The sequence below is a fragment of the Echiichthys vipera genome (assembly GCF_963691815.1).
Source record: "Echiichthys vipera genome assembly, chromosome: 16".
NCBI classification, from domain to species: domain Eukaryota; kingdom Metazoa; phylum Chordata; class Actinopteri; order Perciformes; family Trachinidae; genus Echiichthys; species Echiichthys vipera.
Genome location: NC_139841.1, coordinates 13,997,003 through 14,013,702, shown reverse-complemented (window position 1 = coordinate 14,013,702; position 16,700 = coordinate 13,997,003). Strand labels below are relative to the sequence as shown.

The window sequence follows — 16,700 nt, the reverse complement described above, 5'->3', positions numbered from 1 at the left end:
GAACAGTGGCATTGAGTGTGAATTGTGCACTGCAGAAATGTTGTACTAAGTGATAACGTATAAAGCACAATTATTCCTGTTACTTCTGCATTTCTCTCGTAGAACCTTTTGGGTAAATATGACACATGAACCAGTTCTGGAGGCAGTTGTATACCTGTTTGTTGAGTCGGCTGTTCTTTGGTTCGGCTCTACAACCTAAACAACAAGTCCTTCAAAGAAACTTTTTATGGCAACCACAGCAAAGCAACTGACACAGGACAGCTTACTGCTGTACAAAGAAGGTAAATGATTGCTCAGAGAGAGTTGCAGTTGGCTTGGCAGAGAGTGTTTTCTAAAAACACGCATCTCATTTGAGGTACAAGAATATGGTAATACTGGAGTGTTAGACATCATTTTGTGCCATTGCCTCCTGTGCCTGCGTGTCTTAATAATGCATGATTAAAGAAGACTGGAGTCTCCGCCATCTGCGTCAGCCCCCTCGTGCTGCAGTTAATCGCAGATTTAGAAAGAATAAACTCACATGGGGCGACTTCAGTTCTTTCATCATATCGGGCCTTTTCCGTCTCTGCATGAGAACGAGATGTTTTCTCCCTCTTCACTCTACCTTCCCCTTTTCGTCTTATTTTAGAGTCTAAGGTAGTAAAATGTGGTCTTTAGTGTCATGCATTTTACTGCTAAACGTTTCCCAAGGAATCCATTAGCAGTGCCTTAGTGTCTGACACTTCATCTGTGGATTCATATGCTCACAGTGGTTTACAAATGCTGTTAAGTACTGTGTATTGTACATGTCTCTCCATACAGGCTGACACTGTCTACAGTACTAATACAAAAAACAGTAGTCTTTCATATTGATTACACCCTATCTAACAATAGCATGTTACCTACTAATTGTGATTTAATTAGAGTAGCAATGATCTTAAGTTTGAATGCAGTATCTGCACTCAAACTGTATTTTTTCTCTGTTACTTTTGCAACATCAACCAATCACATTGTGTTGTATACACTTTAGGATGAGGATTATAAAACAACACAGAGGCTGTGTAATCCGATGTTCAAACAAATGGCCACACATACCAAATCCACTCCTTCCATTGTTACCTTTCACAATAAAAGCCCTAGACATATACAGTATGTAACTGTTTACCAGAGGGAACTCAACTTTTGAATGAATTTTGCTAAAAGGGAACTCAATAAAATAGTTTACAGTAGCTTAGGTTATACGACAACTTAGACAGACTGCCAGATACTGCTCTGGGTCATGAGTATCCCAGTAATTGGTACTCTGCCTGGGCGAATTTATATTTTTATTGAACAAGTGGCGCAAATTGGTATCGCTGCCGCTATGAATTAGTTTTTACAAGAAATAGGTTGTTTATTTGTCATGCCCTTGGTGTGTTAAGGCCTTAGCTGGTTATTTTCCAATGTAGTATGTCTATAAATGTTCAGATGCTTTTCTGTGCCTCATGTAAAGCACATTAAAATTCATCTGTGTTTGAAAGGTGCGGCATACAGTAAATTGTTTTTTGCTGCTTTAAAACCAACAGAATAAGCACTTATGATTGATGTTCTTTTAGTGGTTTCAACACCGACGTGTCTGCAAAAATTGTTCAGTTGCAGTCAAATGTTCCACTAAGATGAACAGTACAAGCTTATCATGATTGTGTATTTTTTGTCCTCGTATTTATTTTGCATTTGTGTGAAGCAAAGTGTCTGTTTTCTGGATATGCAGACCCCAGATTATATAACACCCATGCTGTTCTTTTTCAGAACCATGTATTGTAAAAAAAAAAAAATAAATAAATAAACGTTTTATTTAGCGGTAGCAGGGTGGTGAGGTGAAATCATATTATTAATGGGGCTGGGATAATGTGTCTGTTGCCGCTGCAGGGGTGTTATTTTGTAGCTGACCCTGTGCTGCGACTGCCCTGTGGACGGGTTCAATATCGCCTGATATCATCACCTCTTTATGTACACCCTGCTGAAATGTTCAGTATGCTGACACGTCATTCAGTCACTGAAAAGTGGGTCGGGTGGTTTTTGAACCTTAAAGTGCTTAGCTAGAACCTCCAGCTCAGCATTACCAGCTTCAGAATCCAAATGCCTTTGACCAAGACCACACATACAGTATAACGTGTCAACTGCATCAGGCTAAGCCTTTGATTCAGTTCAGACTCCATAATCAGTGGTTTCTTTTCCTCCTTCCAGTTCTACTACAGCTACTACTGCATCTCTTCCTTTGATTCATTTTCTATTTTTCCTCATCTTTCTAACTTTTTAACTTCTGGATATGTGATACTGTACTTACAGTATGCCTCAATCCGAAACCTACCCTCATCCATGTTTTATATTGAAACCGGGTTTCAACCACCTGGTGTGAGCACAGGTGGACTCCAGTTTTATTACTAAATGAAAAGATCCCTGACATTTATAAGGGCATTGAAATAAAATATGGTGTGTGTATAAAAACAGGGAGTAATTATACATTATATATATATATATATATATATATATATATATATATAATAAAATGCAACCTTTATTTATGTTTTCATTTGCACCTGTGTTTTGCCTTTTCTTTCTATGACATGTCGAAAACATCAGCTGGGAAAAAGGATTTTATTTTAAGTTATGGGTTTTTGATTGGGCTCCCTTTTTGTCACTTTAATAAATGTGTGTACAAACATTCCATTCAGATATAAAGCTATAAAGATATATATATATATATATATATATATATATATAATGTGTGCACAGACACACAGTATCCACAGGTGGTAAACATGAACAGGTGTCAGACTTTCTCAGCAGCGTTTGGATACTTGGAGTCAATGACAAATTGAACTCTGTGTCTACTGTTTCCCTTTCAGGACTGGCTGAGTAAGTTTGGCTACCTCCCACCCCCTGACCCAGTCACTGGTCAGCTTCAGACCAAGGAGGCCCTGACCAAGGCCATCAAAGCCATGCAGAAGTATGGAGGGCTGAAGGAGACCGGAGTCTTAGGTATGTGTGTGTGTGTGTGTGTGTGTGTGTGTGTGTGTGTGTGTGTGTGTGTGTGTGTGTGTGTGTGTGTGTGTGTGTGTGTGTGTGTGTGTGTGTGTGTGTGTGTGTGTGTGTGTGTGTGTGTGTGTGTGTGTGTGTGTGTGTGTGTGTGTGTGTGTGTGTGTGTGATTGGAGGAGAGGATTTAGTTGGCACTTTGGTTGGATGGAGGCACTATGTGTGTGTTTACTTCATGATTACAGCATGTGAGAGTGAAAGGGTGATGTAAAGTGTCCTTTGGTTTCCCTACAATACAATGTGATCCGAGCTAAACAAACAAAATATGGTTATGAAAATTGCCACTGAGTTGAGTCAATAATAACCATTGAACATTAGAAAGGTAAAATGTTTCATCTCTTTCGTATTGGATTGCATGAGATTGCACCGTTGTCTACACTCCTTGAGACACCTTGTAAACATAATTCATACTACTGTCTCTCTCCCACACACACACGCACACACATATATACACACACACACACACACACACACACACACACACACACACACACACACACACACACACACACACACACACAGCAGAATGACAGTACTGCATTCTATGTGATTTATAATGGTATGTGTAAAAGCAGTATATTGATTTGTATACCTTCTACTATTCTCTAACACATCAGTTCTCGCACATACAGTACATATCGCCAGCATCAACCACACAAACACACACACACACACACACACAGACCCAACACAAATCTCTTCTACAAACAATATAATTCCTTATACATACCACTACGCCATCTCACATACACACAGCTGCAGAGGGTAGAAACCATGCTACTGTGTGTGAATGGTTTTAAGACAGTGATGGGTATGTGTTAGCAAGTCTAATTTATGAACAGCAGTGTGAGAGGGTATCGTACAGAGCATGTATGATTTATGGCCTGAACGGTCATTCATAACCTCCTGTACAGGCACGTATGCATATGAGCACATACAGTGTGAGTTACAGCTACTCAAACGGTTATTTGCAGACAGATGTTGAACCATACTGGGTGTCTATCCAGTAGGTTTATGTTCAACATAATCTGTATTCATGTGTTAAGTAACTTAAGTTTTCCAGCTGTCATAAAACTAAACTAATAAAGTTCTATTTACGGTGTTATGCTAATATTAGGTTGAAATTAATGTCCCCCCATAAGTCTGTCACAATTATCTCTCCTCTCCCCTTTAGACCAAGCCACACTGGGTCTAATGAAAACACCCAGATGTTCTCTGCCAGATGTTTCTGATGCGGAGGCGACAATGGGCCGCAGGAAACGAGGCTTGAACCCTCAGAACAAATGGAGTAAGAGGCATCTATCCTGGAGGTAGGGATAGATTAAATACACATCTACTAGACATTATAAGATTGCACTTCAAAAAGAACAAAATGATGTCAAGCTCACTCACCATTTACATCTTTAGTAATGCTGAAGGATGCTTCACAAAGATGAAATCATTAAGTCAATGGAAATGTATCCAATTCATTCAAACCGGCTGGAGGAAACAAAACACTGAAATTAAGGGTAAAATTCACTTTTAATACATTTTTGATTACAGATGTCCCATTCTCCGGAGTGCGATATCTTCAAAATGTCTTCAAATTTAGGCACGAATGTCCACTTTGGACTCAAGGATTAACTCATTAGATTTTGGTCAAAGGTCAAGGTCACTGTGACCTCACATAACACATTTTGGGCCATAGCTCAATAATTTTTATATCAGAAAAGTCAAAAGTCAGCTTAACTGTGACATCATAACATTCTGCCAATGTGCTTTTCTGGCCATTATTCAACAGCGTAAGTGAGGAATATCAATGTTTCACCCCAAAAAATACCCTTAATACCTTTTATTTAATTCCCTTAGTCTTCACAACAATAGGTGTTTTTACACAGGACAGCAAGCCAGCAATTTGGCTGCCTTTTTGCCGGGCTGGTCCGCGTATTCCGACAGATCGCTTTAAATTTCCCCAATGTGCTGGCTCGGACCGTACACATATTGGCGGCTCGATTTCCATGTAAATAGAGATTTGTGGCTTGCCGGCACATTGGGCGGAGGTGTCGATGACGGGAACTGTAATGCAAACCACAGTCAGGAGTTGTAAAAGCAGGAAATAGCTGATCACAACAAAAGACAGCAAGGCCAATTTTTTTTCATTGAAATTGACACTGGTGTTACAGGGCTAACTTCTTTTGATGTATATGTTGTACATAACACATTGTGCTTCACGTCACGTCACATGTTTACGCCACGCATATCCCAGCAAAATATTACGCCTTAGTTTCACATAGTAAGGACGGCAAATTGCCACCTTTGCCCAGCCGCCAATGTAACTGCTTTTCTGTATGAAAACACGTATAGATTATATGGATCTAAACACACATGGATGTAACTTGACTGAGTATGATCTTGTACAAATATGTAGGACAATGTTTCAGTGTTTGTGTGTCAGTAGTTTAATCTGTGACAAATGAGAACAGATCTATCTAAGCCTAACACAATTCTGTTCAGTCCAACATGGTACATCACATTAGTGTAATGCATGGAGCTAGAAGTCATAAATTATGACAGTTTCACAATTTTCTCCTCCATCTGTGCACACTGTGGTAGATTAAATTAGGTGAATCTTTCTCAAGACGAAAATGTTTTGGATCAATTTTGTCTCAGAGGAAGAGCATGAAATGCATTGAGTGGTTTCTGCACACAGACAGTAAAGTATCTCCAGGTCTATGCAATTTTACGCCGACACCTAGTGTGATTCCTAAAGATAAAAGGCTCCGTCACAGAGTCATTCTGCAGTGTATACTGTACATGATAAAATAACACGGTTACGTTAAGTGTAGCTAGGCCATCTGTCAGGGACACAGCTTAGTGTTAGGCAGCAGAGGAAGAGCCAGTGAAACATATGGTTGACCTGTGCTGATTCACACACACTATCGAGTGATTCAACAAGATGATCTAAGCTGGTGTGGCGCCTGTTTGTGTAATACTGTGCTGTATGTGTGCAAAGACAACAATCTGCACAGTAGATACATGCAGTAGATGCAATCACACAAGCACATGCAGAAAAAGACACAATACAATACAAATACACCCACAGTGTCCACTTCCACCAAGGGTTGGGTTTCACCCTATGGTCTCTCGCTCTCTCTGCTGGGGAGAGGTGTTTTGTAAAGGCTCAATGCTTCCCAGTCTGTTAGACATCAGACACAAGTCATGACAGTCTCACCACAACTTTTTGATAGACTCTCCCCACTGCTTCTCTTGTCCATTCATGGGCAGTGATCTCTCTCAAATTTCAGCAAACAGTGCTGTGACTGATGTGGGCAGTCAGTTTTGAACTAACTTATTTAATGGAAAGACTGAAGAATTATCTGCTTACCAACTGAAACAATGCATTGTACAGTCACTTCATGTTTACACACTGAACTGAGATGGTGAATCTGTTACAGGACAGCGTAGCATTGTCATTGTGGGCATTTTAGCGTTTAACAGTACAGCTTCCCTGAGCCGCTATCACAGCTGTACATTTGTGTCTTGCAGTGCATTTCAGCCACAAATGTCTACACGCACAAAGACAGTTTATCATTCTTATTCCAACACCAAGCACAGCTCTTTTAGCTTGTATTAAATGTTGATTGCCAGCGTTACAGTATTGGATGTAAGCTTTGACCTTGCAAAGTTTAAAACTATGAATGAAATAAAAATCTGCTAAATGTTATGATTACACCTTAGAAGAGCTTACAGCTGCAGAATGTATGAAATGTAGTCATGCTATTGAGACATTGTGTCAAATGCATAAAAAATAACCTTACAAAAAACAAGAAACAAACTGCGAAGGCCGTACTGTCATCTTTTTTTTTTGTTTTATTGTTCTCTTGTAAATTTTGAGCTGTGTTTTCACAAGTGTGAGTGGTTAAATTGCTTTAGTTTAGATGTGGAGTGGGGTGTTTACTGCTGACAGGTCAACACAGCGTCTCAGCTCAGTGGGGTGTTGCTATGCCAAGAGCTGCAGTGTGTACTTGGCAGCGGGAATACACCGAAACAGACAGGTAGGCTTTGAAAGTCTTGGCCATGCTTTTTGATGCCGAGATATCGTTTATCAAGAAAGTCAATTGCGTTTGTTTATACACAGCGCTGAAAATGCACATGAGCACAAATCAAAGTCAGCCATACTCTGTTTGGTGGACGAGTACTAGTTAAGCGAGTATTTATGTACCTGAGGAAAGACTTTATTTCAGCCATTCCAGCCAGAGGAGGCTAGTAGATTTAAAGTAGGAAAGAAGAAGAGCAACATGAAGCGAGATGCTGAGGGAAAGCAGGACATCAGGGCACTGGAGGATTGAAGAAACAGGTCGATAAGCAGGAGCGATGGGAAGGCTGTGTTAGCACGAGGGAGTGAGGGGGCTGGGGTCATTACTTTCAAAAGCAGGACAGAAAATAAAGTAGAGCTCGGACAGAGAGAAGATGGTGAAGTTGAGGCAGCAGGATGAAGATGAGTTGGAGAATGTTGAGTTGAGCTCCTCTCTGAGAAGAACAAAGACTTTTAGGATTTTAAGGTTCATGCTTATATTGTGGGTTTCTACTAGAACAAGTTTACATGCTTTAATGTTCAAAAACACATTATTTTTCTCATACTGTCTGTCTGAATGTACCTGTATTCACCCTCTGTCTGAAACGTGCTCTTTTAGTGCCTGTCTGTTTAAGCCCCTCTCCTAAAAAAAAATCTAGTCTGCTCTGATTGATCAGTATTTCCAGGTCTTTCTGCATCTGGGCTTTCTGCATCTGTAGCAGTACTTTCTACCTATATTTAGTGTAGTTGTGACATCACAAAAGTCCTGATGGCTTGTTTAAAGGCACAGCTTCTAAATACTGTCTGTGTGCATTTATCTGTGGATTGAGACTTTAGAACCCTGACAGTATTTATGTTGCACCTCCACCTGCCTTATAATAAAAAATACATGTAAATCTATTTTTTTTTCTACAACATGGGACCTTTGTAAAACATGTAACTGTCTCCTTTTTTAGTGAGATTACTCCTCCACACTGATTTGCAGCAGCAGAAGCAACAGATTAGACTGCAAGAGGGATGAGTCCAGAGGGATGGATCACCAGAGGCAGGATGGTTATAGTCTTTTCATGATAACAAATTAGCTGGTGGCTTTGTCCCTGTGGCATCGCCCTGTTGAAATAATCCCCCGTATCCACCCACTGGAAGCTTTCAGTCTGTATCAGACATTTCTTTGGGGTCAAGATATGATTGCATGGGTCTCTCAGGTCTCAGCTGACCTGTAAAACTAAGTGGCAGCAATCCAACATCATACTGCAGCGAAACTGCTATACAGAGTCAACATCTTCTTCAGGGGAACCAGCATGCACTGCTGTGAAGTTCTGATGTTTTATGAGTGGAACATTTTGCTTTGATTTATTTTTATCACTGGCTCTCTCTTTACTCTCTGCCCCACTCCATCCTGCCACTGCCAACCTACCCCTGCCCATCACACGCCTTACAATGCCTTCAACTTGGTCCCACTCGTCTTTGTGAAATAAGGCAGCCTGTCTTTTCAGTCCAGTGAAGCCACCTTTTCTACTCGCAGCTCTTGCAATTGTGTGCAGAGAAGCCAAGTAAAGATATACATTTCAAACTTTGCGTCTTGTGATTTCTCTTCAGCCTGGAGCTCCTGCCAAGAAACAGATGGTAAATTTATAGTGCTTTTATAATAAACACTTGTGGATTGACTTTAGATTCAATCATATGTTGGGGGGTTACCATATGGTGTGGTTTATTAATGTGGCAAATGTATGGTTGCTTGCTCCTTTTCTTTGTTAGATAGATAATTGTTGTACTATTCTGGTGCTTAACTATTTTGTGAGGTGGAAAATCATCACTCCCACACTCAAAAACACCCAATGTACACCTATAGACAATCTTTACCTTCTATTGTATGCTGTGCCTCTATTCAGTTGACTCCATGCAGAGAGAATTTATATTGTACTGTATATCCATATATACAGATAAAGTTCTGAGGTGTTGGTTGAATAGTGATGTCAACCACGGTGCGCTCAGATGCGGTTATCTTTTCTTTATTGACTCTATCTTAAAAATACAGCACAGTGTTTGCAACCACTGAGGCTTCTACAGTAGGTGTTGAGTTGAAGGACGTGTGGTCTGTAACAATAATATTACAAGAATTTAAGTATGCAGATGAACATAACTTAAACGGGTTATTACTATATCTATAAATGAATATGCCCTATCTGGATATTAGTGCACATATGCTTTATAAGCCTAATCAACAAATAAACAGTGAAATTAGATCAGTCCAGTTTCCAAGATACACAAGATACAGTACTCACAACAAAGAAAATATACAGCGCATTTAACTTGCAGTGTAAATGAACTTCCATTCACATGCAAAGTACAAAAGGCCATGCCTGTCCAGAACATACTTGCTGTGAGGCGACAATGGTAGCCACTCAGAAACCGCGTGAGTTGATCAGCTTGGGTTCTGTAAAATAGAACACAACCAATATGCTGTGAAAGGCTCAGTAAATGTCCCATTCAGTCAGAAATAACTGGTTTTACTCGTGGTTTGTCAGAGACGCACACAACTCACACCACTTGGATACAGAACAGTGCACTTTGAGCACTGTTCTGCCGACGGGCCTCTTGCTACGCCTATTTATTATTATTATGGCGGCTAAACGGAAGATTGGCGGTTTGAACCCCAGTTCCTCCAGTCTGCATATCGCAGTGTCCTTGGGCAAGACAATGAAATCCAAATTGTTTACAAAGGCTGTGCCATCGGTGTGTGAATGTGCGTCTGAATGATTAGATTAGACACTTTGAATGGCAGCCTCTGCTGTTATTATTATTATTATTAACAGTCAACTGCCTTTCTAGCATTGAAAATGTGTACATTGTCCATCTGTTTTTTTTTTTTTATAGGAAGCAGTATCCCAATATAAAATAGCAACATATTCTAATAAAACTGTTGAGATAATATTAACCTCTGTCAAGGGGGATATGTTTTATTACTTGAACTGACAGCAGGATTATGGAAAAATACTTTTTTACAAGAAACTTGGTGGAAAGATGTAGCATGGAACAAGAAAGAACCCATTACATTTTGGAGTGGTCCAGCATCATCAGTCATGTACACATTTTTTTTAATTCACTTTTGTTAGCATTTCAAGAAAGAGGGCATGTGGTGCTGGAATAATTGTAAAAATGTTTTCCTGACTGGGAAATTGCGCGCTGCATTAACATTGTGAGACAGAGTATGCCTTGGTGGAGCTCTGTGCTCTCCGAGTTCCCCTTCTAGTGGTAAAAGAGTCTGTAATAGCAAAACTAATTTCCTTCCTCATCACTTATTTACACATAGTTTGGCTAAAGACCTTGCAAAGATGGTTTCATAGACTTTCATATGTCAGATGAGATCTGAAACTCCCCACAGCCGTTTTATCTACATGGTATCTAGAACGTTTATTAGGTTATCTTATTAGTTTTAATCAATCATATTCATGTCATTATATCCATCGTCTTGACTGTTGGATAACTCATCTCTTCTCTTCCAATTCCACAGAAATGCAGCCTGTTGAAATTATATATTGAATGATGAATTATTATATATTTTTATGTAATGCTTTATTTCCTCTTCTTCCTGTCCCTCCATGATGTGTTTCACCATCATTACTTTTTTTGTATGGGGGATAGACGCTATTTATCCTAAATAATGCATTTCATGTTAATTACATTGCAAAACACTGCCCTCCTGTTATTGATTTAAAGGTAAAACGATTTGTCTCCAAACCATGTGTATAGATCCATTTAATAGCTTTCCTTTTCTTACAACTCAATAAATTGAAGATTTCCTTCTGAAGCAAGGGACATTAAGAGAGACTAACACGTTCACAAATCCAATTTCTGCTTTAAAATTAGTCAAGTAGCTTGTTAATTTCAAATTAAAAGCATGTTATGATCCTATGACGGCAGGGGATATGCAAAATTTGATTTCAGTATCAGTCGATTGTGTATCATGTCCCAGATTAATCTTACTACTGTGTTGGTTTTAAAAAGACCTCATTATACTTATCCCTCTTTCATACGTGTACATTCCCTTTAATTGTCCAGTAAAGAGTGTTAAAACAATCACAGAGTTAGCATCCATCAGCAAAGCATCCAACTCAAATACAATAAGTAGAATGTTCCTTTGGTTTAAACAAATGACATAAAATAAACCAGTCAGCAATATTACAATAGTAATGTCTCTTTTGATAATCAGGTTTCAATTTAATGACATAGATAGTATTAAACACATGAAAAAGTGTGACATTGACTTGCATATTTCAATCGAAATTTCACCTTTATCCCCATCAACCTGCAACAATGTCCCTTTTCCCTCTTTCTTCTATGTGCTATTTCCTCCTTTTCCATCCTCTGTTTGTCTGTAAAGCACCATTGCAAAAGATCCACTAAGTCTCTCCAGGACTGCGTGCTCAGTAGTGTCAGGGTGTGCTTTGATGTAAGCAGTTCTTTATGGAGGTATTATATTTGATTGATGTGGAAACGTCTGACAGTACACTCTGTTCTCAGATATTTATTTGTGAGTCAATGATGCACACTCAGAAGCTCTGCTGCCACTAAACAGCGAGCCAAAGTTGACTCCTGCTTTGTGCTGCAGCCAAAAACTCTTACATCTGCACTTTTTTCCCCTCCAAACTTTGCTGGCTCATGTGCTTATCACTTCCTAACTGCTCATCAGTCACAGCAATGAAATTTGAAGAAAATAAACAATCACGCCGTGATTACTCAGCCCTCAGCTTTGATCGGCCACAAGTTTATTCTTCCAGAGCTGAGCTGAGAAAATCATGCAATTATATGATTTGACCGCAACATTTAATTATCATTAACCATCAGGTTTTTGCTTTGACTCGGTTCCCACTGAGGTGACAACTGTTGAATGAATGAAAGTTCCACAAAAGTTACTCATTAAAGAACATACAGTTTATATATATATATATATATATATATATATATATATACAAATATGAAGCTAGAGTTAACATGCAATTAGCTTAGCATAGCATGTAGACTGGAAGCAGACAGAAACTGCTAGACTGACTCTCAAGAAATGATTCCAACATCTCATAATCTCCCTAACTCACACATCATATCTTTTTCAAACTCTAGAAATAAAATTGAATAAGTTGTGGATTTACAAAGAGTTTTGTGGTAAAAGTCATTCTTGGCCTGGTGCAGTAACTTCCTGGACTGTTGTCATCACAGTGGCCCTCATTTATCAATCTTGCGTGAAAACGGGCGCAGATCTGAGCGCAGAATTGGTCGTATGACAGGACACACGTGTGATTTATGAAACATAAGTAGCTGACCAATCCCAGCGTACGAATGAGCGGGCCTTGATAAATGCGGCGGCTGAATTCGATCGTCATTAACATGTTATGCCCTTAAATATTCCTGGTTCGGAGGCCTCGCCCACTGAGGTCAAACATTCGTTTTAAGAATCTGTTTTGATCTGTTCTTAATATGTGACTGCTTATGCTTAATGACAGCTTAGGTTTGTTAATTATTTTCAGCATGATTTTGCTGTGCTGCACCGCAAATACACAGGCTGAAATTTGCGTACACGATCTCAGGCCTGACGTGAGATTTGATCACAGCTCCCGCTCAATTCCAAATCGATAAATGCCGAAGTTTGCCAGGAAATGGTCGTACGCACGTTTTTCTGCCGTACGTTTGTTTGATAAATGAGGGCCAGTGAGTTTGCCAAGCAACTAGACAGACTCCAAGGCTATTACAATCAGGAGAGACTTCATTTGAGTGAACAATTATGGTTTGACACTTGCACAATAAAGATGATAATGAGAGAATGGTTTGGCGATTAGACCCCATCTTGGCGTCATCATATTTTAAAGGGGATCTGAGTGGATGAGAATAACGATTCAAATTGAAATGACAGCTGACAGAGAGGAGAACAAATTTTAATGTTGACAGCAAAGATTTGATTGGCTGATTAAAGATTGTGGCTAATTCTGGTTTAATTAAAAGAATAAACACCCCTAATCAGGCAGGAGAGAAGGAGAGGCAGGAGAAGAAGGAGAGTGAGTAACATTAGATATTGAAGGGTTACAGCAGACTAAAAATAAAGTCACACCATTTGGATACATAAATTCGGCAGCATGAATCGAAACGGAGCCAACTAGCCAGCACTGCGACAGAGCACATTGGCATTACATGTGCCTTCATCAAATCGCCTGAAAACAACAAGGCTGCTACAGTATAACCACACAGACCTCTACAAATATCAGACTGCTCGGTTATAACGCAGCTTAGCCAAACATGTCTCTGCCTCTAGATGAGAAGGATGGCACAGTGGAAATAATAAATTAGCAGCCAGTGGATTTCTTCTGGTCAGACATTGTTGAAACAGAGCAGCTAATATTGGGAGTGAGCAACAAGTGATCGGACTGCTGAGTCGCCCCTGCAGCTCCCTGCTGGGCTCAGCCCCAGCGTGAAGAGAGTAGAGAAATGTAAATGACAGCGAATTGCAGTAAAGACTCTCACACTGAGCTGAAATGGAAACTCTGTGCTGCAAGCATGTCTTGGTTTAATTAAAGGCATTGTTTTTAAAGGATTCTGCCATTTTACAGTTTTGCAAATAACATAATTAAAAAACCGAATACCTACCAAATCAACTAATATCCGAAAAACAAAATTGAAAACCAAATACCTACCAAATCAACAAATGTCCGAAACTGTACCCAAAATATTCGGTTCCAGCCTTAATGCAGACCTGTACCTGTACCCCAATGATAGAACACTGCGATTTTTCCTCTATTTCATTTTACGGTAAGTGCCATGATCAAAATGCATTGGAGAGATGTAGCAGTGAATATATCACAGAAAGCACAGAAAGAATAATTTCACTGTGTTAATTTGTTCGAGCATTTTTATTATCCTCAAATTCAATATTATTCAAGAAAAATGTTGTCATATTTTAGTCAGGACATTTTATTCAATTTACTGACAAAATAAGCGTATCATGTCAAGTAAAGTAATACATTAAGGTTGATATAAATATATCTGCTCGGCCCAACTGTCGTTATTGTTTTTGACAGGAGGAACGTGAATAATCTATACTGGTGTGGATTGACGGCAAACTGTTTAATAAACATCAGCTCAGAGGCAGTTGGTCTCTTGATTAAAACATAATCAATGAGGCTGTTAAAATCAAGGTGAGATTGACAAACTGACAAGATCCAAGCCATGCTCCGTGAGGTTAACCAAATATAAAGGAGGCACCACAGGGATATGACACCTGGTTCATTTCCTATGCACCTATGGTCTCCTAATGTAAACACAAGCGGCTTCGCGAGGCTCCTCAGTCATCTGAGATGCAGGGCAGGAATGTTCTGACCTTGACGGACCTGCGTACAATTACATACACACACAAGCTGACACGCATAATGGATGCACATGCATAGAGTGCACTCTGCCTCTCCATCTTTCTCTCTCATCAACATTCTCACACACACGCGCAGAAACACACACACACACACACACACACACACACACACACACAGAAAACCCACCATACACACAATCACCCACCCTCGTCCGTCTGAATTAGGACTAATAAGCAGGTGAATTGTCTGTGGAGGTTGAGCCATTTGCAGCAACCTTGGCTAACTGTGGTTAGCAGTGAGGGTCGGACACTCAGGCAGAATTAATAATGGGACTGTGTGGGCACGTTTTTTTTTTTTAACAAATCAATGCAAGAAAAAAAATCAATCATACTCCATGCACATCACAGGAGTTCTCCCCACAGAATAGGGGATTTGATGAGATTTTGAAGTGACTAGCTGCATACATTTTAATCTGAATGAGGTAAAACTCCTACTACTCATTGCTTCAGGCTAACATTGCTAATGCCGCCCATGTGTTTTGTGACAACATGTTGACATAGACATATTTGCTAATTACTATATTAATTAGATGCATTAGTTAACTCATTTGCATCACTGGGTGTGTTAAAGACACCATGCTAACAGCAGAACAAGAAGCAGCCCAAGCACTGACTGCAGTGAGTAGCAGGAGAAATATATAAGCTAATGAAAGCTGAAACTATGGAGAGAGATGTCAGATTCCTTTTATAAAAAATATCCATTACTGTTTTTTATACATGCTGATTTATACTGAATCACAAAGAGGGTTCATAGAACTAGTCTTCAGTGTTTTCTATATAGTAGTAGTAAAGACTATGAAGAGTTATCTTTCTGTCCACCTTTCAAATGTAAGTCCAATATCTCTCACCCTTTAGTTCTACTTTGTTCTCCACCAAACACTGAGACAAGTAGCTTGCTCTGCAGTAGCTAATCATGCTACTATGTTAACCAGCTAATCGCTAACTTTACCTGTCTGGGCTTTTTTTTGTCTAAAAACAGCTGCCTGATGTGGCTAGAAAGAAGGTCGATGAGGGTGAACCACAAATCTTACGTTGCAAGCGAGAAAACCAAAAGAATCAGCTGAAAGATGGTAAAGGCCAAGACACAAAAACCAACATCAAATAACTACTGGAGACAAAAAACAACTTTTGTGTAGCCTCACGTTGTCTGTGTCTCTGCCAAAAAGTTGCACGTGACCACACCACAAAGACTACAGCCAACTAACACATAGGCTCTGCGCCTGCGTTAGGGGAAATAATACCAGCTGTACTGGTAGTCTACATTCAGTCATTCAAACGGAAGAAACTAGAAGAGAGATAGGACGGACTTCTTCTTGACTTTAGTTAGCCAGTAGCACAAAAGAACACATATTTACCGTGCCTGAGCAAACAATAACAGAAAAATGACAAGCCATTTCTGCTAAAAAGAGCTTGAAAAAAAAGAATCTACCTGATATCACAAATTTGTTTTCGATCTAAAAACTTCTTGACTAAAGTTGTTTGTTTACTTTCATCAATTTCTGTTTCTCTTCCTCATGCACCGATTTTCTCAAGCTGAACTGTTTATCAGAGTAATTTTTCTCACCGATGAAACGACATAAAAACTGCCATCAAGGGCCAACTGGTGCCAACGTTGCAAAACACACAACAAAAACTTGTGCGTGACAGACGCTCACTAATGGCCCGACATGGAATGTTCTCGGCCAACAGTCAGCCTGGTGTGTCAGAGCCTTTGAATGCTCCACAGAGCTACTTCTCAGTGGGTTTATCTCTTCTAGTGACTGATTTCACATACAAATAATTTAGCGATCCATTATTAATATGAAAATATTGATTTTAGCTGCTTTAAGTTCCTACCTAATTAAATTAAAGACAGCTACATATTTGCTTCTCTGATGTAGAGTTTGTTTTCACACAAAAAAGGGAGGAAGATAAGGAAACTTTAAAAAAGAAAATGTGTTCCAATCACTCATATGGTTTACACACATACATCATATGGTGTCAGAAGGTGAATATATTGAAATAAGGAAGAGACCGAATAAACTTGAGAAAGAGTAAAAAATGAACAGTGATGGAGAGAAGAAAAACTATGTCTGTTTAGCTGTGTATTTGCATATTAGCATGCGTAGATGTGTTACGAGATCAGTTACCGAACATTGGGTAGATCAAAAGTAAGCTGTGAAAAATGAGAACAAATC

The 16,700-nt window shown here is 39.4% G+C and overlaps 1 protein-coding gene across 1 annotated transcript in view; it reads left to right on the top strand.

Annotated features, from left to right (window-relative positions):
- Window positions 1-16,700, top strand: part of LOC310958451 (matrix metalloproteinase-17-like) — a gene marked incomplete at its 3' end in the record, with an annotated part of 76,661 nt that overhangs the window by 42,202 nt on the left and 17,759 nt on the right. Inside the window, exons 2-3 of the mRNA XM_083929405.1 lie at window positions 2,868-3,000; window positions 4,230-4,365. Coding sequence (XP_083785531.1) covers window positions 2,868-3,000; window positions 4,230-4,365 — 269 coding nt within the window. The remainder of the gene's footprint in view (window positions 1-2,867; window positions 3,001-4,229; window positions 4,366-16,700) is intronic.